General features: G+C 36.5%; 1 protein-coding gene across 2 annotated transcripts; it reads left to right on the top strand.

Moving 5' to 3' along the window:
- The first annotated feature begins 241 nt into the window (after window positions 1-241).
- On the top strand, window positions 242-10232 carry LOC143452430 (uncharacterized). 2 transcript variants are annotated; one of them, XM_076953408.1, is made up of 13 exons: window positions 242-561; window positions 1247-1708; window positions 1865-2112; window positions 2397-2582; window positions 3227-3325; window positions 3575-3661; window positions 3770-3877; window positions 4216-4296; window positions 4770-4874; window positions 6837-7061; window positions 7141-7500; window positions 7675-7806; window positions 9013-10232. In XM_076953408.1, the coding sequence occupies exons 1-13, from the start codon at window positions 338-340 to the stop codon at window positions 9345-9347; spliced, it is 2652 nt and encodes an 883-aa protein (XP_076809523.1). In that variant the 5' UTR covers window positions 242-337; the 3' UTR covers window positions 9348-10232. The 2 variants fall into 2 exon arrangements, with proteins under 2 accessions (XP_076809523.1, XP_076809522.1); XM_076953407.1 differs by having other exon boundaries at window positions 3572-3661.
- Window positions 10233-27606: the final 17374 nt, after the last annotated feature.

Below are 27606 nucleotides of genomic sequence, written 5' to 3'. Positions count from 1 at the left end.
CATTAGGTACTGTAAGCCTCAGCAACATAGATAACATTTGCACACATTTACCACGCTCGTATGGTATCACACCTCATCCTACGTCTGTTGATCTACTTTGTGAGAAAGGCAATGAGCTTCAGATGTAGAAAATAAAATTTGTGAAGGAGAGGTCTATAAAATCAACAATAGTCAACAGAATAAAACCCGATAAAAAATTTAACCCATCCATGAGATTCATCCAACTAATACATCAATAACCTTGTTTTAATTTCTAAGTTTTATAGTCTGGTAAAAGTTTTCAGTATGTAAATTTTGGAATACTTCTGAATATTCAAGGATTCTGATTTATTCAATCATGGCTCAAGTTCTGAGTTCCACGAAACAGATAACAAAAGTGACTACGTCATTTCAATCTTACGAAGCATCCAGTTTGAAGACGAGTTGGGATAAAGAGGATTTATTGGGCAGAGGAAGGTTTGCTACAGCTAGAAGATGCATCCACGATCAACTGGGAAGAGTCGTTGCTAAATGTTTCAAAGTTGAAGGACCTTCCAAAGACATGGAAAAAGTAATGAAAAAGTAAGAAGAAACCCTTTTTTTTTCAATAATATATTTACATATTTCTCAAAATCATGGCCCAGTTACCTTCCAGTGTTGTCTTATCTGTAATTGACGGGTTATAAATCTTCCTTCCACAACCACACACTTCCTTCATCATGCTGGCATTATTAAAGTAATAAACACATATGTTTTGAATTATGAACATCTTGCATAAGAAAACCTAATAAAGAGACTTGTTGACTTGGCACATAATGCAGTCGGTCCTGAAAAATGAAACAAGAATCATTCATTGTTAAAATCATAAAGTTTATCAATGTGTATTGTATCAACTTTATACTTTAGAGCAGGTAAACTTTGAAAACTATTAAAATTTTTGGAATAAACGAAATTCTGTAGCTTTTTTAATTGTATGGGTGTTAAGTTATCCGATGTTCTTTAAGCCCTTCTTAATATCTAAGCAGAATTATGGAAAATGATACCCATGAAAATGCAAAAAAAGTGTATTCCTTTAGATCACAGTTCTTTAAAGGATTAAAAATCTATACAGGATATGAAACAATAACTTGACTTGATTCATTAAGATTTCCTTTGATTAACACTATGGTTATAGTTGGATGTCTATGTGCATAAGTTACAGGTTATGCTCATCTTACTTACAACATTTATTGACACTTAACTTTGATCGTGTCATTTGCATTTTCAGTGTTGAGAGAGAAATGAAAGTTCTTTATCGACTCAAACATCAACACATTGTTGCTGTTCATGGCATCACAGAATGGAGCAATTGTGTTGGAATCATCATGGAATATGTTGAAGCTGGCAGCTTAGACTTTTTTCTCTGGCTCCAAGGAGATATAGCGGACATTCCATTGCTCCTACAGCTCAGATTTGCCCATCAAATAAGTGACGGCTTACGTTACTTGCACCACCATGATAAGAAGAGATCCTACTTACATTGCGACCTGAAACCACAAAACATTTTGCTCACACCAGACTTGATGGTGAAGATTGCAGATTTTGGCTCCGTTGCTATTGCCACGGCAACAGGAGTTTCAGGAGGATCTTTTACAGTAACTTCAACTACTCAGCATACTCCATTCTACACTGCACCAGAGCTTTTGGGAAACATACTAAGTGATAAAAAGCCAAGCATGGATGTGTATAGGTGAGTGCATTAACGGTTGTAATGATTCAAATAGCAGCACTTCCCGGCATAAAAGCTTGGTACATTTGTATTAGTAATTGGTATCGTATTTTTTTCAAGCAGATTACCTTAACAACTATAATTATTACAACCAGCAGTTTTCTGTATTTTTTAAAGCTATGGGATGGTGCTCTATGCAATCCTCACCAAGCATCCTGCATTTTCTTCTGATGAACCTGTCCACCCTGGTATAATTATTGAAGTAATAATCTATCGTGGCCAAAAACCAAAACAAAAATATCTTGATGACGTTGAGTCATCATTGAAAGACAAACCTGAAGATCTTGAAATGTTTAAGTTCTTAAAAGCCATCATGGTTCGAAGCTGGGATTTCGAGGCGAAGAATCGACCAGATATACAAGAAGGTATGTATAGCATGCATCAATGGATCGTGTCGAAACATCAACCAGATTTATGTGAAGATAAGTAACAAACCATAATTTATTTCTAAATTATATATTTATAGCATATACCGTATTTAATTTGCCATACTATTATGCGCACCACTGGATGATTTGTAATCATGAGTTATCCATTTATCATAGCTGGTGATTGGCCGTTGTACTATTACTGTAGTTGAAGTAAATATAAACCGCTTAAATTTTTGTTTGCTTCTGTTTCGATTTATTTAGTTTATTATGAATTCTAGTTTATGACGAGATTGATGAAAAGTTGAATTCTTTGAACAAATCTGACGTCACCTACCACATATCTGATCTTAAAATGAATGAGGAACCTGAACCAACACCAAGCAGTGTGAAAATAGAGCTGAGTGAATTCTCATTTCCGTTTGAAGTAGGACCACAACCATCTACTTCTTATCCATCAACATCAGGTTTTTTGGTTGCTTTTGTCTATTTGGCTCCATTAATGAAATGTTGGTTGGTTGTTTAATGTTTTTTAGCTTCATTAATTTTTAACTTCATGAAGTAACGTTTTGAAACAAACCATTCCTTGAGCTCATTAATTTTTAAAGGCTTATTCATGGAGCTATATCTAACATAAATATAATGATAAAGATTGTACATGTACTGTAGAACTCTTTCGGTTAAGTCGTCAGTTCGCCTAAACCGCCACCTATTGCTTGGTCCCGGCAGAAAGCCTATTGTAGTGTCAAGTTTGGCGAAGTCATCTTTTCCTAACTCGTCTATTCGTTTAACTTGACCCTACTTTGTCAGCATGATTACAAACTTAATCTGCTTCGACAGCTGTATCACCCAGCTGTCAGTGCCTGTTAAGTACATTTTGGCTTTTTATGGATTCTTTGTACAAAATTAAAATCTTAAAATCTCGACAAGCATTAAAGTTTTGATCAAAAACAATTTATAGAGTTTTTAATCTAAATGTTGTACCCAAAAAAATGCAATAAAAAATTTGATTTTGTGTTGTTTGGGTAAATCATCACTTTTTCTGTGCTTCTTAAGATGACGACTTACGCAAATTTTACTGTCTATAAATTTTCTCTTGTTTCATCTACAGAGCAATCAACTTCTGCCACATCCACCCAGGATGAAGTGTATGAAGGTCTCTCTGCTCTCACAATCCAAGAGCCTTCTGATACAGAACAAGTGACATCAGGTTCAATGTTTGTTTTTTTGAAGTGAAATCCTTTAAATTTTAAGTTGATTAGTCAAGACCAGCTTTGGTGACAAATTTTTATGCGATTTAAATGATTTTATTTGGAAAATTAAACAAGTTTAAAGAAGGAAGTAGATGTGAGCATAAATCAGTGCATGTTCAGTTTCCTGTAAACTCTCATCACATTCATTCATTCACTACTCTTTATGATTTTACCGACTGTTTTGATCTTAAACTCATTTTCAGCAGCTCAGACTGTCACAGAAATAAAACCAAAATCTGAACCACCAGATGGAGCTGGTGGGACTGCAAGTGATGTTGCCAAAACATCTTCAGGTAAATAGAAAACGTCGGAGAAAAATTATCTAAGTAATTGCAAATAATGAATACAAAAACATTATGTTTGCTTGTGCTCTTCCTTGACAGTTGCTGTTACTTGTTCAGTTACATCAGTAAATGCAGGTTCCACTACTACTAAAACTCGGGAATCTCCAGGAATAAAAAAATGGACAACCCCTGAAAAAAGCAGCTTGTTGACGAATGTTCAAACTGGTATATGATTAATTATCAGTTATATGATTTATACCTAACCTGTTAACCATAGTCCTACGTATTCGAAATGACATTCTTAAAAATTGAAAAAAATTGACCGAGATAAACCGATATTGACACAAAATGTAGAGAGGTTGTAAAATGTGTCATGATGTCATATAATATACATACTTTGATGCCAGTATGTATACTTGGAATATTTTCCATTAATTTCATAAAATAATTGAGTATGTCAAGTTAGTAGAACTTATTCCACAAGCACCATTTTTACTGTGTGTGATTAACATGAGCAGTTTTCATGATCTTGCCAACTATGTTTTTACTAAATTCACTTCCAGTTGCTCCGACTGTCACAGAATTAAAGCCGGAACATGAACCACCTGATGGAGCCAGAGAAACACGTGAGGGAGAATCCCAGGGTAAATGGAAATTCCAATCATTGAGGCGTAGGCTGAGATTGTGGTTCTGAAATAGTGTAGAGTAAAAACGTTTAAGGAATTGTTATCGAGGGTGATAGTTTCAGTTGAAACATCAAAAGTTATGCATTTATAGCTATATAGCTTACGTAACAGGCTATCAGCATTATAACACAGTCGTTGAAACACCAAAATGTGCTAACTGGTTTCGATAACTGCTGGTACAATGTAATCAATTCTAAATTCGGGCATAAACTAAAAACTGAAAATCAAAATATTTGTGTCAGTCGAATAATACACAGCAACCAGCTCCTCATACCAGGCTGGAGCATTAAAGATTGAATGCCAGATTGCATTTTCCCAATCCTTGGACAAATATTTCGATACTTTACAATTTCACTTTCATACACTGCTGGAACACCTTGCAAATTATGAGCACTATGATTTATTTCATCTTCTCTTATTTTGATTCACAGAGCAGATAACGTTGACTGGTACAGAGACAATGATGAGTCGATTCAGAAAGTTTTTCGGATTTTCAAATCCCCCGGTTGATGCAAACAAACCCAATAATCGTTCAGGTATCTTAACTTACGTTTAAACTGTTTTCTGTAAACAAATAAATTACCAAGTATCGCTTTTTCTGTCGCAGTGATTTACAAATCATTTGTATATGTATTTAGCTGAATATATCCTGTTTCATAAGAGCACAACAGGTTTGTGGAGTCAACTTAACAAGCATCACTTTACTCTGTAGGTTTATCATAACCAGTCACTACATGTCACCTGACTTACCAACTATCCTGCGCGTATTAGTTGTAATATCTTTTATCATACCACCTGTGATATCCATCTTCTATATTCATAAGCATCCTGTTTTCGACTTCGCTTATTTAAATGTGGTCAAAGATCTAGGAAGAAATTTCACATTCACAGCATGGAAAAGTTAAACTTTGTTGAAAAGTGAACGTGTGTTGGTTAAAATCATTATTTGTTTAACAACTTGAAATGCAAAAACGCACAACTCTGATAAATTACTTGTTCTTTGCAAAAGTTTACAAAAGATCTGGCTTCCTGTTTAATTACTGAATTGCTAAGACCTGTTAAATTATCGCTGAACTAAATCGTAGTATTGTGCGCCATCTTGCGGTAAAAACTGCATATCGTAGTTAGCTCCAAACAATGGTTGGCATTACTGTCCAAACTATACCGTAGCACAGCGCAGTGTAAAACCAGACTATCTACTCCAATTCTATCTACTTTTTGAGGTTTATTCATTGAATTATGCCTCACATATAATGATTATGTATTTATTAATTATCTACGGAGCAAAGTCCAGGTGTTATTTTAAGATAAGTTTAAATAGTCTTCATACTGTAGAGTAAGAAACATTGCTAGGACATTTCCTTTGATAAATGTGTAGTATATAGCAATTCCCATTATACGACACAAAGCTACTGGGAACGGATTTCTTCTTATGATGCATTTTACCCATTTAATACGGAAACCCCGCTGTCCGACTCTCACACAAAAGTTTTGGAACAAATGTGCAAATAAATAGCAATAAAATCCGATAAACCGGATTATTAAGAGTTAAGCGAAAATGATTCACGATTGTCCTAGATACAGTAGTTAGTTGATGAAGCAATAACCCGTTATCTACGCATAATAATGTTGCAGTTTCACTCTTTAAACTTCTCCAACAGTCTTTATCGATTTGAAATTTGTTTGAGTGTCAATTAGCAGTACAGCACAGCATTGGGCTTTGTGAAAAATTTGATTGTGAAGATAACTTAGTGATTGGAGCATTCGTCTTTAATACGGTAGTTCTGGGGTTCGACACTGGGTTGGATCATACAAAAAAATATAATTTTGTTTTAGTTGCTGTCCAGCCTGAAACTCGGTGCTTTGAATTGGATAAGATGCATCTGCTTTTTAAACACGGAGCTGCATTTGAAAGATTGATTAATTTTTCGCTTTCCGATAATCCAGATTCCCCGCTAAACCGACACTTTATGACGAAACAAAGTGGTCCGGATTAACGAGGTCTGACTTATATGAAGGATATGTGATTGCAGGCAATAGACCTGAGGTGACCAAAGTTAAGAAATGCAAGAACGACAGTTAGCAAATCAAAAATCTTCCAAAGCCAAAACATTTGCAACGAAAACAATAAACAATAAAAGTTATTTATTCGTTTATAGCTTATCCAATGTGAAAGACCAAAAAGTAAAATCACGAAAATTATTTCTTTCTGACAACTCTCAAATCCCAAACGACAAGTTTAATCAGTTTCGGCTTACGCCCGGGACTCCCCCTAATATAATCCAACTGTTATCTTTAGTTAAGACCTTGCTTATGACGTCACTAACAATAAAATCGGCCTGTTCAGATGAAGGATAATTTTATTAGAGAGATGTAACATGTCTATTTCTCATCACTGTATAACACAGAGCAAAAAATTATATTTAATACATAAATATTAAAGCAGGTTTAAAAATTGATTATTTGAAACTAAAATTTTTGAATCTTTTTCAATACAGGGTTGGAAAATATGACTGAAAAAATCTCATCCATAAATGATCTGATTTCGAAGCGAAAAATAGACGAAGCACTGACGGTTTGTGAAAGTTTGATTTCCACGATCAAGACCAATTCTTTAACCGGAAGAGATGCATTCGATATCGGAAATGACATCATCGATCTCATGTCGACTCTGAGACGTGTGAAGTATTCACCGACAATATTGACACTTCTATTGCTTGCAGGTGATCTTACTCAAACGTTAAACATTCTTAAGCACTCAACAAACTCAAGTAAGATTACTCAAACTTGTATTGTGCGCAGTTGATCTTCACAAACAGATTGATGATCCTACTGAGAAAGTGAAACTGATGGAGAGATGCGCATATGAATGTTACAACTTTGTAGTGCGATACAAAAAAAATCTGCAACGAACCACATGTCGTCCTGTGATTTCACGCATGACTGACTTCGTTCAATCCATCCAATCAGTGAAAGTCGATGAAAAGTTGGAGGTAACATCGAAAGCTCAATGTTGGTTGATCATCGCATCGTGCCATAGTTATCTTGGTGAAAACTCGCGCGCAATCGAAGTTCTCCAACCGGCCATCGCCACATTTGAATCCACATTCGGCGATGGATGTAGGAAGATGTGGTTGTACTCAGCATGCTGCCATAATATAGGTTCGTATGTTAATTTACAACGTCGTGACCAAATACCAATTTATGTTTTAAAATAATAATTAATTCATTGTTGGTTTATGAATTGGTAATTATGACGTCATTGTTAATTGTGATTAACAATCGGGTTTTATATTTTAATATATTCATCGTAATCATTGATTTATAATTATTTAGGTACTTATTACTACTTCAACAACCAACCTGAGGAAGCTGAGACGTTCTACATCAAATCATTTCACGCAAAGCAGGAAGTGGAAGATAAGAGCGAGCAATGGAAGATGGAAAATATTCACAACACAATTAATAGTAAGAAATAAAAATATTTGTTGTCTTTGTTTAACCTTGGATGATGTTGTCATTGATTACGTCATGGATATTTACGTAATTGAACATATTCCTCCCATTGAACGTTTCAAGGAATGACATCAGTATGACGCAATTACAATATGAATTCTTACGTTTTGTTAATTTACGTTGCAAAGCATCTGCACAGCGCGTCATATCCGTTTCTTTATTTTCTACATATTACGTAATAAATAAAATCTTAGCGTTACGATTGTCTCGTCTTAATGACGTCATAATAAGCAAATCAAACATGTGTCCTGTTAAACCAGCGCTTTCCAAACTTTTCGAGCGCGATCCAAATCCGAGTTTGATGAACATCTCGCGGCCTAAGCTTCAAACAACGCATTTTAACACGAAAAAATAACGATTGCACCAAGGTAAATTGTTAAGGTAAACGATTGAACATAACAATTGCTAAGTTCGTTTGCAATGTCAGCAATCTACTCTTTTCTCTAGTAGCTATGGGCCTACACTACAGACAGACACAGACAAGCAGTGGTAATCTGATCCACTCACTATGGAACAATGTGTTTTATTACAAACATAGGTTTGCATCGCCTTGGTGCGACCCATTATTTGACTCTTCGCGACCCTTGTTTGGGAACTAACATGTTGTTTATTTGTGTTAGCGACCCATACTTTAGGAACCGCTGTGTTAGACTGTTGCAATCGCTTGAAAGTGGCAATTTTATCTCTATAGTAAATATTTCTGTATATTATGACGTCACGTTTGTTATTTAATTCAATGTCCTCGAACAACGCATGTTATGACGTACCAGGCTGAGATGGGAAGCATCTGGAGAAATAGCCACTAATTTGCAGTTAACAACGAGATAATCTTTACTTGTGTCAATAACCTGAATGATTTCTGACTGTAGCGATCTTTGTCTCGCGAGTAAACTTTGTTCTTATTGCACGTGATTAGTTATTTATTATGGAAAATGACAGGCACCATGTCTATATGTGGTTAATTGTTAAATTTTTTCGTATTTTTAATTCGACTAAACTATATGTTTAATTATTTCAGTTTTTACGTCAGAATATATTCATGGTGACGTCAACATACGTTTGGACACATTTGTCCCAGCTATACAAGCTTTTGGATCAAAAACTCTTTATCAATATTAGTTTTGTATAATTGTGACTATAATTGTTTTTGTTTCTTAGATTTGTGCGTATTGTACCAAAACCATCCAACCATGACGATTGAGAAAGGAAGTGACGTTTACAACTTCCTTCAAAAACGAAAGCACCTGACGGGACTTCCCCGCTTCTGGAACATGTTATTAAGCTTACGATTGATGATTCTTCTCAATCTGGATGGTGACGTCAAATCCATCAGCAATGAACTCGTCACCATGGCAACGAACATATCACCACCAGCTGATCAACGCAATAGATTATGTATCAGACTCAGAGGAATCGCCGAACTTTTATTTTCAAAGAACGATGACGAATCAGCAAAGTCTTTACTAGAATGTGTGGATAAATTTGAAAAGTAATTTTTCCTGATTTGAATGTTACTTCCACATTACCCCAATATTACGTCATTATTATCATGAAATATATGTGTGAGTCTTTGATTGTTGTATAAACATATTCAACGTCATCATGAGTTCCATTATGAGCGTTATTACGTCATTATTACGTGTGTATTTAAGGTGTTTGATTTTTAATGACGTTATTTTATGTTACTCAAGTGCTGGCTGCTTCCTACCACGTAGCAAGGAAAGAAACCACAAGAACTTTTTATTCGTTCCATGATTTCTAAAACTATGTCACATGCACACTGCTGTTGTATTGTAATGTGTGTATTACGTAAATAATGATGTTTGTTTAATGACGTAACACCATCAGTCATGTATCTTGGTCCGTGACTTTGCTGTTGAACGACCTTCCTTGAGGTTTGCCTGATTTCTTCCAGAAGGTACAAAAGTTAATCTGAAAACTTCATTGTGATGTCACCTAATTCGTTGTCTCTGTTCCCTTCTTCCTGTTTACGCTGGCGACCTTAACCGACACCACGTTAACTTGAGATATAACTACACCGACACTGATGGAGAATGCCCGGCTTCTTGGGCAGCCAAAAACAACCTGATCCTTCTCTTCAGCCACGAGGAGGAAGCCAATCACGAACCAGTTGTTTCGGGCTATAAGCGTTTTACGTCATAATTCTTTTTCGTAAACTGCATTTTCTAGGTTGCGACTAAATACTATACCTGGGGCCAGTAAAAAAACTACTGCTGCGGGTACCTTCCCCAACTAGAGACTAAGATTTTAATTGGATATCTATGAATCCTTGGTTATATGTGCTGACGTAATACACCTTCCTAATTTTTTTCTTTATTGACAAACTTTCCATCGCAGGTGCCGCACAACACGTATGAAATAAAATGCAACACAAGTAAAAAGCGAACAACAAAGTTTATTTTCAGAATAACTCGATGATGATGTATCCCATAATAACCCTGGTACTTTGCTTTTCAGTAGCTTGGGTCTTTGCGAAAGATTTGTGCGAAGAGAATCTGCCAAAACCTGTTGTTCGCTTCGAGCTCGGGTTGTTCAAATGTGTTCGACTGCAGGTATCTTGGCTTGAAACCAGTCGCCGCGTGCTTCCTCTTCCGCACACACGCACAAATGAGGCGCATTGTGGCAACTGTGTTGTAATAACCAACTGTTACTAAATTACGTCATTAGATTGCTGCAGGTAGAAGTCTTAAGCATTGATGGTCGAGCTGACGTCATAATCTTACGATTGCTCCCATATAGTAAATATCGAAATCACCACAACATAATTTGTTTAACGAAACAACTTATATTCTTCACACAGGATAAAGTTTGGCTTAAAAAATTCACATCCATTTCAGTACAACAAAATAGAAATAAAGCAAAACACGAAAGATGAAATAGCAGCAAACGTACTAATTCATAATTGAAGATTTATTATGGGTAACAACGCTTCTTTGATTATCTGGTCTTGTTGACACAGTTACTGTATTTTTGACTTTTGAGCGGATAAGCCAGTTTAACGGAAATTTGTTTCCCAAAACACCACAATGGTTTCGCCTCTGGGTGCCACTGGGTATCGAGCCCGGAACACAAACCACATTTATTGCGAGCATTCGAACCAATCGGCTACCTAGACGACAAGTATACTTCTCTGAGCCAATCAAAATATTCAATTGTATATCAGACAACGGTTGTTCAAAGTGACGCGGAGATAATCGCAAAGTTTGAGCAGCTTGTCAACACCAAATAAATTTTGCAATTTTTATGAACACAAGCCACTTGTAAGGTGCTATATAGGTCAAATTTTTATCTGGTGTAGACTACCTTGGAATACTAAAGTCACTAAATTTTAACGACTTTTCTAAAGCTATGGATTCTATCTACATATATAATGTTTCTATTGTACAAGTTTTCGTGTCTTGTTTATCGTTCAACCTTACCGGGGGTGGAGACCAGATTTGGGGAATACCCACATCAATGGACTCACGGGTTAGACTTATACCAACCTAAGACCTAAGCTGTTATTCACGCCCGAGGCAAAAAATAAACAACTCCTTCGCCAGTAATCTTCCAATCTTGAATATCAGGCAAACTTTCATACAGGCTAGCAAGCACACTTGTGTTTAAGTTGTGTTTGTGTATGACCAGACTTTTGCTGTTTGCTGAAGGCAAACAGCAAAAGTCGTTTCAAAAGTCAAAAGTCAAAAGTCAAGTCAAAAGTCGTAGTCCAGACGTTCCCATTTAATCAATCATTTTATTTTTCGTCATTGGCGAGGTTTGGACGTATAAACAGTGCTAGTTGCTAACAGTATGTGATAATGCACGGGGAAAATGACAAAGCCAAGACGGCTTAAAACTTGCAGGAAAATAATGATTGTATCAAGTTGCTGATGACAACTAGCACGGCCACTAATCTCAATAACACAGAACAAAGAAGGTAAAAGTTCCATGTTTAAAGCCAGGTTATCCAGAATAAAGCTAACAAACAGGTGATATGTTCAAGCAAAAGATTGCTGATTCTTTATAACTTCAATGCTGTACACCAGTGGATGGGAAAAGAAAACCCACCGTAAAAGAAACCCCATCCCAGGCTGAAGCCCGGGTTCTCGTGGCCGTATATGGTAATAATGTTGGGCGTTGGTGTAGAGTCCCAATTGTACAGCACAATTGCACACCGATGATGATCTCTGAATAGATGTGATGACGTTGGTACTGGCTGCATGATGGAATCTTCTTTGTCAGGTACATCGACAATGATGTGCTAGAAAAAGATGTCATCACGTTGTCGTTAGGTGATGTTGTTAACAGGGAAACCTTTTTATCTGGAGCTGATGGTTTGAAGGATGTTGATGGATCATTTTTCAATCAATTAAATTAAACAAATGTGTTTGAAATTTAAAGGTGGATTTAATTTATTTGAATTCTCCGTGAAGTCTCAAGTAATTTAAACCATATGCGCACAGTTTCCATCAAAAATTTAACCTGCAATACTTTAAATCTTTGTTGCGACAATTAGTGCAACTTTATCATTGTAGTTTACTGAGCACTTCAGGGTGTTAGCATTTCCTCTAATTTACGCTTAGGTTTACCACTAATTAGTTAACCAAATTATAATTTGGGCATTAACCTTGCCATATGTAGTTACCAGTTCACAGCGACAGGTTAGGCTTTTGTGAGTTATCATATAAACCGCATCCAACCTTTTTCAAAGTATTTAGCTGGTACCAATTGGTTCGTTGGAGGAAAGGGATAGTTATTAAGTTGGTGGGGTTAACCCACAGATTGCATTCAGCCGTAACGATTTAGGTTTCAATCAATCATTTTAGTTTTCGTCAAACGCGGGATGGGGACAAAAAATTAAGCTAGTTGATACTAGCACGCGCCAATGCACAGGAAAAAGTGACAAAGCCGAAAAGGCTTAAAACGTGCTCAAAAATAATTAAAGCAATAATTGATTTGTCATATATAAGTATGGTGTACACTGTACAGCATATACTAAGCCTAGTTTGGGCTTAGCTTTATAGTCAAGACTAATGCCTAATTATAGACTGTTCTACGGGTATCCCTACGGTATGTTCTGATTTTGAAGGCCGTTTTTAACTCATGGGTATAGGCTATCTACAGTGTTTGTAGTTTTGAGTTTGGGTGGGAAAAAAGTTTGCTGTTTTGCTCTATGTTACAAGCATGCATATTAAGTTGACATGGCGTAAATTTTTGCATATTGTTTATTGGTGCAATTATCCGGCGCAATAGAAACAAAATTTCCAGTAGGGGCTATAGCTACCAGTACTTTTTAACGCAACTAATACTTTGTCTAGTTAAGTAGTTGGCGGCTGGATAAGTAGATACCTTTTTTACTGGCTGCCGAAATAGCCTTGAAAAAGGAGTAAACTGCAATAAGGCTAGCCTGTGAAATAAAACATTTTCCAATTTTCCACCTAAAATGACGTAGAATAGCCTACTACATTATGCCTCATACTTCGTTAATTTAAAATTAATTTTCTCAAACCTAACTCTCACCCTACTGGAAAGTTTGTTTAAATAAAACTTTGAATAGGTAAAATCAACTTTTTGCATACCCATTCTCCTAACCTAACCGACTACCTTTAACAACAGGCTGCGTGACCTACATACGGTGAAATAGTCACTCTGCAAATTAAATGCATGCGCTTAGAATCTGCATCCTATTTCTTATCTATCTTTGTTTTTCTTTAATTTTTAACAAGGTCTCAAAGTAATAGAATATCTTATTTTGTTCAATATGAATCTATCTAGATTAACAGTGAAATGATTTAATTTTGTGAAAGCTACAATGAAGCTTATTTTGCTAAACATGTGTTCGCTCGATTTGTTTTCGTAGATAGTACAAGTATACAGTAGGTGAAAATAGTAAAACATATTTAACAAGAATCACATTGCTTAGAATAGTGCACATACATATCTCGCAATTCCTTCGGTAGCTATGGGGAATTCCCAAAATCAAGACCACAATGACACATTTTTCTATACTTGGAAAGCTTTTGTTTCATAGAAATTAACCAACAGCACAGCAATAATAGTTTTTATATTTATAAATTCCAGTATCTCAGAGTTGCTTATCATTTGTTGAGTCGTATATACTGTAAACAAAACCTGCGCCGGCCCGTTACATCACTTTTAAATTTCACAAATCGAACTGAGTTGGCCCTGATCATATAAAGTAGGATAAATCTAAACTGTCAATTGCTTTTTTCTTGCTGTTGCAATAATACTTCGTAAATGTTATGACACTACCCACACTGGCGTAAACGTGAAGTGAAATGTGTGCAAACATCTTCATCACACAAACTTCAATAAGCGTGACATTCCTGTTTAAATTACCCCATTATAATTGATTCATGTTGTAGCTCAGCTACTTCAGATAAACTCTTCTAACTTAGTTGGTGAAAACTTGATAACTTAAAGTGAGGGGCAGGTCCAAAAACAAGTGGTCCATAAATCAAAGAGTAGCTGTCAGTAAATATACTGCAGAAAACTATGTAACGCTTATTTGTGATGTGTAACCGCATGAGCCAAGATTCTATCTTAATCTAGCACCAAACACTTTAAATGTATACAATATGTAAATACGTTAAATAATTATCTTACCAGGCTAAATTCATTAATTACTAGTGAGGTTAGGTCATACCAGGCTTGAGTGTTAAAGATTGTGTGCCAGATTGCATTTTCCCAAATCTTGGACAAATATTTCGATGCCTTATAATTCCACTTTTATACAGCGCTTAACCACCTTGGATCTTTTGAACACTATGATTTATTGATATTGATATTAATCTAAAATTTGTATCAGTCGAATAATACACAGCAACCAGCAACCAACTCCTCACACCAGGCTGGAGCATTAAAGATTGAGTGCCAGATTGCATTTTCCCAATCCTTGGACAAATATTTCGATACTTTACAATTCCACTTTCATACGGTGTTGGAACACCTTGCAACTTATATATATACTATACTGCTGAAACATTCATTTTCAGAATGAAGTTTTTTTCTGTCGCAGGAGTTTACCAATACAGTAATATGTGTTTTTTCAAAATAACATTCCTTTAAAATGAGAAATTTCAGAGTTAAATTAACATCAACAAAAAGTAAAAGTTTATCGCATGTGTAAGATGTCCTTGGGTATATCTTGTTTCATAAGAGCACAACAGGTTTGTGGAGTCATCTTAACAAGCATCACTTTACTCTGTAGGTTTATCATAACCAGTCACTACATGTCACATAACTTACCAATTATCTTGTCCGTGTTAGTTGTAATATCTTTTATCATACGACCTGTGATGTCTATCTTCTATATTCATAAGCAACCTGTTTTCGACTTCGCTTATTTAAATGTGGTCAAAGATCTAGGAAGAAGTTTCACATTCACAGCATTGAAAGGTTAAACTTTGTTGAAAAGTGAACGTGTGTTGGTTAAAATCATTATTTGTTTAACAACTTGAAAGGCAAAAACGCACAATTCTGATAAGTTGCTTATTCCTTGCAAATGTTTACAATAGATCTGGCTTTCTGTTTAATTGCTGAATTGCTAAGATGTCTTAAATTATCACTGAACGAAAACGTAACAAATATTTTACGCTCAATTGTAGTATTGTGCGCCATCTTGCGGTAAAAACTGCATAGTAGTTAGCTCCAAACAATGGTTGACATTACTGTCCAAACTATACCGTAGCACAGTGCAGTGTAAAACCAAACTCCAATTCTATCTACTTTTTGAGGTTTATTAATTGAATCATGCCTCACATGTAATGATTATGTATTTATTAATTTAATTATCTATGGAGCAAAGTCCAGGTGTTGTTTTTAGATAAGTTTAAACTATTTCTGTAAACAGGTAACTTATCATGAATCATATTCACGTGCACGCTTATCATAAACACCACTACACTTATGATTTTATCGTTTATTTTGTTCTTTATCTTATTTCTAGCTGCACAGACTGTCACAGAAGCAATGCCAGAAAATAAACCACCAGATGGAGCTAGTGATGATGATGGAAGGTCTCAAGGTAAATAAATAATCTTGATAGAGTAAGAAACATTGCTAGGACATTTCCTTTGATAAATGTGTGGTATATAGCAGTTCCCATTATACGACACAAAGCTGCTGGGAACGGATTTCTTCCTATGATGCATTTTACCCCTTTAATCCGGAAACCCCGCTTTTCGACTCCGACACAAAAGTTTTTAAACAAATGTGCAAATAAATAGCAATAAAATCCGATAAACCGGATTATTAAGAGTTAAGCGAAAATGATTCACGATTGTCTTAGATACAGTAGTTAGTTGACGAAAACAATAACCCATTATTTACGCATAACAATGTTGAAATTTCACTCTTTAAACTTCTCCAACAGTCTTTATTGATTTAAAATTTGTTTGAGTGTCAATTAGCACAGCATTGGGCTTTGTAAAAAAATTTAATTGTGGAAATAATTTAGTGATTGGAGCATTCGTCTTTAATACGGTAGTTCTGGGGTTCGACACTGGGTTGGATCATACAAAAGTATAATTTTGTTTTAGTTGCTGTCCAGCCAGAAACTCGGTATTTTGAATAGGAGTAAGATGCATCTGCTTTTTTAACACGGAGCTGCATTTGCAATATTGATCGCTAAATCAACCGCTAAACGGACACTTTATGACGAAACAAAATGTTCCGGATTAACGAGGTCTGACTTATATTAAGGATATGTGATTGCAGGCAATAGACCTGAGGTGACCAAAGTTAAGAAATGCAAGAACCACAATAAGAAAATCAAAAATTTTCCAAAGCCAAAACATTTGCAACGAAAACAACAAACAATAAAAGTTATTTATGCATTTGCAGCTTATCCAATGTGAATGGCAAAAAAGTAAAATCACGAAAATTATTTCATTCTGACAACTCTCAAATCCCCAACGACAAGTTTAATCAGTTTCGGCTTACGTCCGGGACTTCCCCTAATATAATCCAACTGTTATCTTTAGTTAAGACCTTGCTTATGACGTCACTAACAATAAAATCGACCTGTTCAGATAAAACTAATTTTAATTACAGAAATGTAACATGCCTATTGCTCATCGCTGTATAATACAAAGCAATAAATTATATTAATACAATATTAAATCAGGTTTAAAAATTGATTATTTGAAACTAAAATTTTTGATTCCTTTTCAATGCAGGGTTGGAAAATATGAGTGAAAAAATCTTATCCATAAATGATCTGATTTCAAATCAAAAAATAGACGAAGCACGGACGGTTTGTGAAGAACTAAAATCTGCAATGAAGACCACGTTCGTAACCGGTGATGATGCAATCGATATCGGAAATGACATCATCAATCTCATGTCGACTCTGCTTTGTGAGAAATTTTCATCGACAATATTGACACTTCTGTTGCTTGCAGGTGATCTTACTCAAACGTTAAACATTCTTAAGCACTCAACAAACTCAAGTAAGATTACTCAAACTTGTATTGTGCGCAGGTGATCTTCACAAACAGATTGATGATCCTACTGAGAAAGTGAAACTGATGATGAGATGCGCAAATAAATGTTACGACTTTGTAAGGCGATACAACGAAAATCTGCAACCAACCACATATCATCATGTGATTTCACGCATGACTGACTTCGTCCAATCCATCCAATCAGTGAAAGTCAATGATGAAAAGTTGGCGGCAACATCGAAAGCTCAATGTTGGTCGACCATCGCATCGTGCCATCATTGTCTTGCTGAATACTCGCGCGCAATCGAAGTTCTCCAACCGGCCATCGCCACATTGGAATCCATATTCGGCGATGGATGTAGGAAGATGGGGTTGTACTCATTATGCTGCAATAATATAGGTTCGTATGTTAATTTACAACTTCGTGGCCAAATAGCAATTTATGTTTTAAAATAATAATTAATTCATTGTTTGTTTATGAATTGGTAATTATGACGTCATTGTTAATTATGATTGACAATCAAGTTTTTTAATTTTAAAATATTTATATTTATTTAATTTTAAATATTTAATTTTAAAATATTTATATTTAAAATATTGATTTATAATTATTTAGGTGCTTATTACAAATACAACAACCAACCTGAGGAAGCTGAGGCGTTCTACATCAAATCAATTCATGCAAGGCAGGAAGTGGAAGATAAGAGCGAGCAATGGAAGATGGAAAATATTCACCGCACAATTAATAGTAAGAAATAAAAGTATTTGTTGTTTTTGTTTAACTTTGGATGATGTTGTCATTGATTACGTCATTGATATTTACGCAATTGAACACATTCTTCCCAATGAACATTTCAGGAAATGACATTGTAACGATTATTTTCTCGTTCATGTAGCCAGGCTTAACTTCACGTTTATGGTTAAACGCAACACCTTTAACTGTGAGTAACTGTGAGTAAACTTCAACTGTGAGACTTTGTAGCGTTATCGCGCTAATGAAACAAACCGATGATCTTCGAAAAGCCACATTTAATTGGTCTCTGGCAGACGCCGACTCAGACTAACTTCCCCTTCAAAAAGCGCACAACCTTTTATATTTAAGGAGTGTGCCAAATCAAGCGATTAAAATATTTAAGAACAAACACGCAAATTGGTAAAAACCCTTCAACAAAAACACAGCAAGCAACTACGCAATACGTGAGGAACAAAAGTTCGTAACAACATCACTATGACGCAATTACAATATAAATTCGTCGGTTTTGTTAATTTATGTAGCAAAGCATCTGCACAGCGCGTCATATCCGTTTCTTTATCTTCTACATATTACGTAATAATTGAAATCATAGCGTTACAATTGTCTCGTCTTAATGACGTCATAATAAGCTAATCAAACATGCGACCTGTTAGACCAGCGGTTCCCAAACTTTATTGAGCGCGACCCAAATCTGAGTTTGGAGAACATCTCGCGATCCAAACTTCAAACAACGCATTTCAACACGAAAAAATAACGATTGCATAACATAACAATTGCTAAGTTCGTTTGCTATGTCAGCAATCTACTCTTTTCTCGAGTAGCTATGACCCATGCTACTCATACTTTAGGAAGAATACTTACTTTACTCATACTTTTGTAACAACATATTTGTGTATATTATGATGTCACGTTTGTTTAATCGCGCTCTACTTAACTGAATGCCTTGTTTTGTTGATTGTTTTGCGAACAATAGTGGAGAAAAGTTTTGTTTGATGTGCCCGCACCCACTTTCTTGCGTTCCCTCGCGGTCTAGAGTCTAGACTTTTTAAATCTCGCCTTTTTCTGTTACGTTACTTTTGCGTCTTGAATTAACATGGCAAGTATTAAATTACTTGTGGTGCAGTCAGCAACTTTAAAGCAAGTGTTGGATGGAGTCAGGGTTTTGTAAAACGTATTCCGTATCAACCAAAACTCGATTTCAAGAGTGGAAAATCTGTCCACATAAGAACGACAGGCAATGATAAAAATCATTTTACTGTGATGCTTCCGGTAACTGGTGATGGCGCAAAACTGCCACCTTGTGTCGTTTTCAAGCGGAAAACCGAAAGTGAAGCTACCGACCGGCATTGAGGTACGAGTGAACGAAAAAGGTGGTTCGATCCCAGTCTAACACGTGATTGGATTGAAACTGTTTGAGCAGACGACCAGGAGGGCTACGTAAGCAACGATCGTTGCTTGTTTTGCTTCCGATGCCACCGATAAAGCGAGGTCAAAGATCAGTTGAAGAAAATGAAAACCGACTTTTCAATTATTCCCGGGGACATGACAAGTATGTTACAACCACTGGACGTTAGTTTAAACAAATCTTTAAGTCGAAATTGCGTGAACAGTGGAATCGGTGGATGGCGGAAGGCCAAAAATTACAAAGAACAAAGAATGGCCCAATTTGTCGGCCTACAATCACAGAAATTTGTCAGTGGTTTAAAGATGCATGGCAAAGTATTCCTGAATATATGGTGGCATCATCATTTAATTTTAATGGTGGCATCGAATTTAAAGATTTTTGGGTCCACGCGTTATTTCTCTCTATTCTTCTTTATAGTAAAGATTTCTCTGTATTATGACGTCACGTTTGTTACCTAACTGAATGCCCTCGCACAACACATGTTATGACGTACCAGGCTGAGATGGAAAGCATCTGGAGAAATCGCCACTAATTTGCAGTTAACAACGAGATAATCTTTACTTGTGTCAAAAACCTGAATGATTTCTGACTGTAGCGATCTTTATCTCGCGAGTAAACTTTGTTCTTATTGCACGTGATCAGTTATTTATTATGGAAAATAACAGGCACCATGTCTATATTTTACGCCGCATAATGCCCATCGATTTCGAAGAATGAGTTCTTGTTTTACATGCATGTGCTGCACCCAGCTTTTTCTTGTGGTAGAATGGAGTTATTTGCATTTGTCTAACCTGATTTATTTGAATATACGGTAACTAAATGATTTGGATTTACGGTTTAGCAGTTTATCTGAATGCATTATCATGAGACAATTTGTTTATAAAACATGGTTCAAACCTTCCCTCATTCGCCCAATGCCTTCCTCCCCCTAAGTGCCATGCTTACTACAATAGGTTGAGAACCACCGGCTCACGGGTGCACGTTCTTCCCATTGCACATGTACAAAATCATACACAGCAACTCCACATGCATTATGCACACGTTTTGCACTCAAGTTTCCTCAAAACGTTAAGGAAATTGTAATAAAAGGTTATAGAAGCCACGTACAGCCACTTAACAGAAGAATAAACAACCTTGTTCCACTTGCAGTTCCGTCAAGACGGCCTTCAGAACTGCGTCTCCTCAAACCCGCCTGTGAGGCAAGCCAAGGTAAGGGCTACTCTACACGTTCAACTAGCATTAGTTTATACATATGGTTCAATGTTGACACTGTCATTGGTTTCTGTGAAAGCAATGAACATTTAGTTTTAAAGCGACGTCATTCTTCTTTTATGCTTTATTCTGATCTAGATAGATGTGATGCTGGAAGCTTTCTTTCGGAGATGGATATGGATTTTCACAAGGTGAAATTTTGTGCGCGTCCGTGTGAAGCTAACGGATTGGGAAGCGAGTATCGTTCGCAGGACATGCCCCAATTTTTTCCGGATTACGCAGATCAAACGATACTTGGCACTGTACCAAAGATTTTTATGTCGTAGATGACTCTTTATCTTAGAGTCTTAGATAACCACTAATCGCGTTAAGAATGAAATCATTAAGACATCAATACAGCAATATGATAATTATCTTAACTGCTTGACAGTCAAAACAAGACGACTTGGAACACTTGCACGATGGCATGGTTATTGACGTCACGTCTCCCTCGATCAATCAGCAGACGTTCGGTGCCTCCATCTGTCCCATCGCTTCCTCGGATGAGGCCGTCCATTTTACTGTCAAGCTACGGTTCCGCCAGGAGGAGGTTTTTCGCTCCCACGTCACCAATTTATACGGATGCAAGCTCTACTACGGACACAATACGGAGAACATCTCCTGGCTTCTGGAGAAGGGCAACCTCTTCAACCAAGTCATCTATCCCCTCGAAAACGATAAGGACACACTCTTCGGTCCGGAGATGCTGCAGCAGATAAAGGTTTTTTACGGGAGTTAATTTTTCGGTTTTTACTGTAGTTTGTAATGCAATACGAAAATCAAAAAAAAACAAATAAAAAAATGTGTTTACATCGGAGCTTGCACAATCATGAGCTCGGTAACCAGACTTCGAGTTTCGAGTTTGAGAAACTATCGCCGAGTTTAAGCTATGCACAGACCTTCCTCAGTCCGGAAATAGAGATTATGATATTGTACATTTTTTACCTGTGCTTAAGTTTTACTTATGCTTACGTCATGTAAGTAATTAAGTCCAGTTACTAATAAGTTAATAAGTATCCAATATAATAAAAACCAGTTAATAAGTTAAAAGATCAAGTTGACTTAGATTGTTTTTAACTAACCACTAGCTAGAAGTGCTAAAAACGTCAGTTACCTGTACTCAACTTGGGCCAAACTTAACGATTACCGACACTAGATGGAGCATTTTGCTCAAATGCCATCATCATTCTTCATCTTTGTCGTACTACAGCTTCCAAACCCGGATCAGTTCATGAAATCGGCACTCCAGAAGTACAAAACTGACGCCATCCTGAACCACATGTACCGCGGCTTGATCCTCTGGCTCGACCATAATCTATCCATGGACAGACGGGGAGTCCCCGATGTATACGCCAGTCGTCTTTGTCAGACTTGTGTAGGTAGAGTTGAACGAAGCCAGTTGCTTTGAGTAAAGTCGGGATTTGAATCCAGCAAAAACGTTTCCTTGGTTTTATAGATTTTTCCAGTTACTGAAGATGAGAATCCGGTAGAACCTCTTGCCAGACAACAGGTGAATTGTTTTTGAGCGGGGAAAACTATTAAAATTTGGATTTAATACGCTCGAGATTGTCATGTATTATTGGTAGTTACTATAGTATACTAGTAACAGTCCTAATACAAGCACCTACTTCAATTTTGTAATTTTCGTTTGTCACACTATGCAAATTGAAGTTGTAAATGCATTTTACTGAAGTATGAACTTTTTGCCTTCGTTTTAGTGGACCAAGGTCTTTGACGCTGAAATGTTTTGCCGCCAGTTGGCGCTAACGGAAAATCCCAGTAACCCTTGTCCGAAGTATCCAAGACCTTCTTTCACTTTATCTTTGGGGCAGCGCGTGACCGACACTCAGAGTCATCAAACTTTGGTGTCTGTCACAGTCACCATTCAACGAGCCCACCAACTGGTCCAAATCGGTATGGACAACTCCGCTGACGTCAGCATATCTAATGCCAATTCACTTGACGAGACTGCATGGTCATTGGCACCAGCCATGAAGGAAATGCAGATAAATTGAGACTTGTTGCATTTTCCAAACTATGTGGTATGACCGCGGATTTTTTTCGGCTTTACCCTAAAGTTAGGGAACATTTCCTGCTCATGTTTTTATGTTTGTTGTGTTTTTTTTTACCTGGATTTAAATAGCGGGTTTTGATTGTGTTTAAAGTTTAAGTATTACATAATAAGAGATGTATTGTTGCGTGGTTTAGTCAACGTTCTCCGAGATTGCTCACGCTCACTTAGAATCCAGTCCAATCCAGTTGGTAAACCAATTACCAAAATGGGCAGAATGTTACCAAAATATTAATACGTTTTCGCCATTCATAACGTATGGAAAGAAATGAAAAAATTGTAGGGCATGTGTGACAGGAGCTTCATTGTTGTATTGTCGGTCGACACCCAGATCAACAAATCCTATAATTCGGTCTGTTGCTGCATTATACACAGTATTTTATTTCACTGTCAACAAAATAAGCAACATTTATATAGCAGTATTAATATTTTCTGAAGCAGTATGATGATATTATAATTAATGTAATATAAGGATTAAAATAAGATTTGGAAATCTCGTCTTCAAGTATCGAATCAGCGAAGCGTAACACTGCGTGACGTAGGCTAATCGATTACTTTGTGCGTGTGCGTGCAATATGAGTTATCATTCTTCTTGATTTTACGATTAACGCCGCAACATGTAAGTCTTTATGCTGTTGCTATGCCAATGTTTTGTCTAAATGTGATTGTTCAAAGAAGCTTCAATATATTCAGTTTCACCCCATTCGTCAAGGATTAGCCCATAGGAAAGGGAAAAAGGTATGAACGGATTAGCCATTCGTATGGGCTGAAAGAAATAATACCATCATTTAAAGTAATAGTTTAAAGGCTAATCGTGTTCGAATGAGTAATCCAACCAAACGGCTATGGCTTGTCATTGTACGGTACGATTGGATGGTTTAGGCTTCTGGTAAGCTATAGACTACTGAGATCTAGGCGATACCCGTATTTATGGATAAGGTTTGTATAGTGATTGATGCACACCGTGTACCACAAGAACAGATCCGCACTGCAGGTACAGTATAATTACTGGCCAGTTTAACATATAGCATAGGTTTATCTGGTACTATGACACCTTATCGAAAGACACTTTATCGAAAGACACTTTATCGAAAGACACTTTATTGAACGACACCTGATCGAAACGACAGTTGGATAATTTTACAAATATATATCTTAAGACTAATAGATACAAATTATAGCTTAGTTATACATTAGTGAGATGAGTAAATGTAATAGCACGAAACAAACAGTCTCTAATAGAAGAAAAGTAGCTTTGTTTATTTTGTGCAAAGTGCTCGCTTTTGTATCGAAGTCATAACTTTGAGACTTTCTTAACTTGTAATGTGAGTGCTGAAAGTTTTTGGCATTGTATAGTGCGTAATTTTAATGCAAAAAGATAAGTTTGTTCGTTTATAACTGTGCGTCGCTGTTTGATTTGATTGAGTCGCCGACTACGCCTATAGTAGCTCACGAAGCGTTTTGATATAACTGAGTGCTGTATTCTATTGCATATTCGTTTGACGTTTCTGACAATGGAGTTCCTAAGAAATTGATACTTGGTCAATGTCTCTGTTTCATTGGCAAACTCCATGTTCATCATTGGCGCGGTTGAGAAACCATGCATCTACATAGAAATCAAATACACCACTATCTTTTATACAAACGAGACGTGCTTGCAAAGAAATTAATGTTCACTCCACAAACATGTTTTGGAAAAAGCAGCTGGTTCAACCCCAGCTAAAATTACACCAGATTCTCACAACGCTCTTTCTAGCATCTGTAGCCAACATTACTGCTGACCTCCTGGTTCCCAAGGTTTTCTCCACTTTGGGATAAGCAGGAGGCGAGGTCACGTGAGACATGAAGCCTTGATTATTCCCAAAAATGCGCGCTATTAAAGGTGAATGTCCATGGCTGCTCGAATAAAATAACGTCACGTATGAGCTTTTTTATATTTTGAACAAAGATTGAAACAGTAGACTAGTATTGATTACGAACTATTATATTTCAATCTGTATTTGCACCAAAGCAAACCCGGTAACCAGGTTTAAGCGATTAGAAATCTTTGCCGGGTTTAAGTCTGTATTCGGATGAATACGAAGCTGATTATGAAAATCCAACTGACATTTAAATCTTTGAAAGTCCATTCTATCCAGCAGCAGACACGAGAGACCGCAACTCCTTTGCTTCCGCATAAACTTGATTCTTTTCGTCTTCATTGTGTCGCATGCTTCCATTTGAGCTAGAGTAGCCTACATTAACATCTTCAGAAGTAGATTTTTTGTGTAAAACTCGAGCTGATGCTTACTAAGCTTACCAATGTGCTCAGTTGGCTATATTATGTGATTAGGCAACCAAAATCAGCAGCTTATAGTTAAATAAATATAGCTAAATATATATATTAAATAATAAATAATATATATAATAATATATATAAAAAATATATATAATATAATATATATAATATAATATAATAATAATATATATAATATATATAAAAATAACTATATATATATTTAGCTTATAGCTAAATAGTTTGTGACGTAACCGTCTCAGTTATTGCTTACATAATTATTTAAGGTCAGTCCAGTTGTATGCACAAGGGATCGTATCTCTCTCTTGACACCCCTTACTTTTGAAACGAGTTAACACAGTATGTAGTATTCGCTTTGACCTCTTCACATGTCTGGTTATTGTAGTCCAGACAGTCGAACTAATGAAACAACCTGAAGTTTATATGTGTCTATCTGACCGTATGCAAGTAGGCCCTAATTCTCAAGACAGCTACTTGCCAGCAATAATTTACGATGTGAGATGAGATTCATCAATATCGAGGGATAGCATCGAAACAGCATCAAATTCATTGTTTAATTCAGTCAGCTGTTTAGAATGACGGCCGCAAGCCCACATGTAACATTGACCGATGTTACCGCAATATAGGCCTACTTACGTCAGTAGAGTGGTACACATTTACAAAACGTTACAAGTTTTGCGATGTTATGAGACGAAGTCTAAAGTTGCTGAACGAAGATAGCCTAGTTAGACTTAAATAAAAGTAATTTAAATTCAAATAAGCTTATTTTAGGCTTAAGTATGGTACCGGACCAGCAGTAGGCGGTGATATAAATCATGCGACTGTTTCTTTTAGTTGGAATGTTTTGCGGAGAAATTATACGTAGGGTGTCCAATCAAAGTTTGAATAAACTTCAAAACTTTACTGTTCCTCTTGATTAAAAAGCTATCAAAGAGAAATCTGCTTTGCAAAAGATAGACGAAGCGGCGAAACAGCAAATCGTCGTCGAAAAGTGTCACGTGACCGACATTAAAGCGTGCAATGAATACGTGGAGGTTTATGCCATACAATGGTGTCAGTCTGGGCACTTCCCTTTAAAAACTCTGCATTCTTCACATTTTTATACCCACCTCTAACAGCTTAAATTAGTGTATAAGCATCTTACGTAAACGCGTGTGTCAATGCAGATTTTCATTCAGTTTGTTTTATCCAGTTCGTTCTACTTTGTTCCAATTCAACTTTTATCAACATTTCTCATTTTGCAGGCAACGTCGTTTATTGGGTGTACCGACACTTAATCACGCGACACTTAATCACGCGACGCTTAATCACCGACACATAATCACTAGGACACTTAATCACGCGACACATAATCACTAGGACATTTAATCACGCGACTTGGATACTTAATCACGCGACATTTAATCACGCGACACATAATCACTTCGATGTCGGAAAAGCGTGAGGAAAATTCAGTAATTCTAGCTCGTGTGCATCTCTCTGTGGGGATGGCGATGTGGATTGCTTTTAAGATTGGCCTAAAGCCAAAGGCTATTAGTCTTTCTTTTAGAACTCCCCGACAATTGTCTTTGACTCCGTTGCACCGGCTTTCTCTATAATGTTTCTTTAAATCAACACCAGCTTCATAAAGTCTAATTGTTATATTGTCCGAAATAAGTTGTATCACATAAGAAACATTTTCATCATCTTTTCACATTTAAACAAAACTATAACTCCAATTCAGTAATGAACAGTCCAGAAGGTAAAACTAATATTATGTGTAGAGACAAGAAGGGGAGATTTTAACCAAACCTTAGTTTTTATACAAACACACTAGCCAATCAGGAAATAACATGTCATTTTGCATTGCTACGTATAACCTATGTAATATCTAACATTATTCTATTGTCACCGAAGCTCTTGACCAAAGTACCATCAAAACGTTACATCGTAAAATACAATGCTACTTGAAACTTGAAATTGTAAATGTGTGATTAAACGTCGCGTGATTAAATGTCCTAGTGATTATGTGTCGGTGATTAAGCGTCGCGTGATTAAATGTCCTAGTGATTATGTGTCGGTGATTAAGCGTCGCGTGATTAAGTGTCGCGTGATTAAGTGTCACCAAACCGTTTATTGGAGTCAGATCATCTCGAAGTTGTAAGGAGAATATCTCTCTCTCTTCTCTTTTCTTGCGTTAATTGCAACGTAACAATTGTAAGTGGACATTTCCACAGTATAAGCTTTCAACAGTCGGGATTTAAACACCAGCGGTACTCCCAGGAAAGCAGTTTTAGCAAGGTCACATTTACATTGAAGAATCATCGATTTTAAATCAACCTGAGAGAATAAGATGTCGGTTGTAGTTAATGCCACTGTGGCTCGGTTTCTATTAAATCCCCACGATGCCTTGTACCTTGTAAAACTTAGGCGCTTTCCTTTTGAGCTTACAATGACAACACGACTCAGAAGTACAAAGGACACCGACTTATACGAACAGACGATACAATACAGAATTTATTCACGGGA

Source organism: Clavelina lepadiformis, chromosome 4, assembly GCF_947623445.1.
Source record: "Clavelina lepadiformis chromosome 4, kaClaLepa1.1, whole genome shotgun sequence".
Taxonomy (NCBI): domain Eukaryota; kingdom Metazoa; phylum Chordata; class Ascidiacea; order Aplousobranchia; family Clavelinidae; genus Clavelina; species Clavelina lepadiformis.
This window is presented reverse-complemented; position numbering and strand designations above follow the sequence as displayed.